The 2,326-nt window shown below is 34.5% G+C and overlaps 1 protein-coding gene across 2 annotated transcripts in view; it reads right to left on the bottom strand.

The window, feature by feature from the left end:
- Nucleotides 1-2,326, bottom strand: part of LOC106472109 (protein kinase DC2-like) — a 69,304-nt gene that overhangs the window by 17,414 nt on the left and 49,564 nt on the right. For both annotated transcript variants that reach the window (XM_013932740.2, XM_022401496.1), the window contains exon 2: nt 1,435-1,603. In XM_013932740.2, coding sequence (XP_013788194.1) covers nt 1,435-1,603 — 169 coding nt within the window. The remainder of the gene's footprint in view (nt 1-1,434; nt 1,604-2,326) is intronic.

Raw genomic sequence — 2,326 nt, 5'->3', positions numbered from 1 at the left:
CAAAAAGTATGGTATAAACTCTTTCTCGCGATTTCTGTACCAGTTGATATCTCTGGAGAAATTAAGTTCTTAGCCCGAAGCCTAGATTTCAAAATCTCTGAAAAATCCTTAGGAAGGCCCAAATCTCTCACCAAATCATTAAGTTTATCTTGTGTGAAAAGTTGTGGTTCACCAGACGTTTTAGGTTAAAAACAATCCCTATCATTATTTCTATCGATATTAGACTCAGAATCAGATGAAACTGTATCAAGAGTCTCCGGTGGACACAATAGGTCTTATAGCAGATTGAAGGTTTGGATAAGAAATTTCCTTTTTATTTCGAGTGTTGTAGCCTTGCAAAAATAGCAGTCACTTTCGTGGTTTCTAGGCTCACGCCGGACCATTAGAATTCCAAAAGGCAAATACTATTTCTTATCTTTAATCCATTGTCTCAACTCTCCGACACAAACGGTGCAAACTTTCTGCGGAGCGCATGATTTGTCTTAGTATTCTTAGTTTTATTTTTTACGAATTCTGTAATGTTTTGCCTTTGTTTCTTTACAACAAATTTATCACGAATATAACAGAGTATGTTTGGGTCATTTACACAACCTCTTGTTGCTATAGCGACGAATAAACAATATTGAAAAGAAAAAAAGTAATGTCAAAGTGCACGCATAAACAAATGCTATCCAGAAATGACACGTCATGCGGCCTGTTAGCCGTTTATATACAAGCGGTGTGTTTCTCGTGAGCTCTAGAACAATTGGTAAGACTCATACATCACGATTGGTCTAGAGAAATCTATAGCCAATGGTTGTCAACATTTTAAGCATAACAAAATGTGACAAGAATTCAATGAAAATGATTCACTTATGTAAAAGTACATATGAAGTTTTGTAAAAAATCTGTACGTGATGAAGAAAAATGGATATCATTTTCGGATTCAGCGTACTGGAATTACTGTAGAACATGTAAAAATTTCAAGACAATAAAACCATCGCAAGCCTGTGTAATGGTTCGAAAATTATATGTTTAATTACGTAAAATAAATTTGTTTGTTTTGAAGTTAAGCACAAAGCTACACAATGGGCTATCTGTGCTCTGCCCACCACGGGTATCGAAACCCGGTTTCTAGCGTTGTAAGTCCGCAGACATACCGCTGTGCCACTGGAGGGGGGGGCGTAAAATAGCTATCGATATGTTGCCTACCATCATATACATTTTTACTGTGCGAACAGAACTTAATTCTTATTTTTAACAGCAGAAGCTGACAAATAATTTAATTTTTTTAAAATACTGAACAACAAGTTAGCTCTGTAAACTTTGCTAATTATAACCTATACGTTGATGTGCATGATTGATAAAAGCTACGGTTGACAGTATAACGTAGGCAGAAGCAATAGTAAAAAGATGTATAACTTAGTTAACAAGAATTTTTTCAGTCCGACTTACATATCTATGATGAATGGATGAATAACTTGTTTAAGAATGGACTTCTCATTCTTCACGTGTTCCACCTGCTTTAATCGGATGACGTCAGCTATTTCTAAAATTTTCATAGCGTAGTAAGCACCAGTAAGCTTATCTCGACACAGACATACCCTTCCAAAAGTACCTGTACCTAAATTACAACAATGAAATAAAAGCAAGCCTTGTTATTTCATATATAAACTATTTCATAAGCAAGCTACTCTATTCTAAACACCAAACAACATTAGTTAAATGTATTATGAACTTAGCGGAATGGATTCCTACAACTAATTTTAGTTAGAAATTCTTTTTCTCAAATAAAAATCTAAATTTTTTCGGTCGCATTAAATGTTCCTCCGCAACTTGCTATGTGTAATGTAATACCAGTGTTTCCCAAACTGGGGGCCATGAAGCTTTTTCTAGAGGGGGTCACCAAAAAAAATGGGCCGAAAAGAAAAATGCTGAATTAATTTTAATTCTAAATAAACATTAAGCCGATAAAAATGATGTTGAATCAATTAAATGATAGAGTATGTTGAAAGCAACCACTCCTCTATACATCAATAAAGGTTTTTAACCATTTTAACCAATGAGTCACCAGCTTTCAATATTTATTGGGAACCACTCCTCTATATATCAATAAAGGTTTTTAACCATTTTAACCAATGAGTCACCAGCTTTCAATATTTATTGGGAACCACTCTTCTATAGTTCGATGACGAGGAACCCACTTTGAGACTAATAATGGCTGGAGACGGCTTAAATGGGTAATGAAGAAAAACTTTAATATAAGTTTAACATGACAGCAAACGTTGTACATTTGCTGTCATGTTAAACTTATATTAAAGTTTTTCTTCATTACCCATTTAAGCCG

The sequence above is a fragment of the Limulus polyphemus genome, unplaced genomic scaffold (assembly GCF_000517525.1).
Source record: "Limulus polyphemus unplaced genomic scaffold, Limulus_polyphemus-2.1.2 Scaffold117, whole genome shotgun sequence".
Taxonomy (NCBI): Eukaryota; Metazoa; Arthropoda; class Merostomata; order Xiphosura; family Limulidae; genus Limulus; species Limulus polyphemus.
Note: the sequence above shows the minus strand (reverse complement) of the source record. Positions and strands in the feature narration are given on the sequence as shown.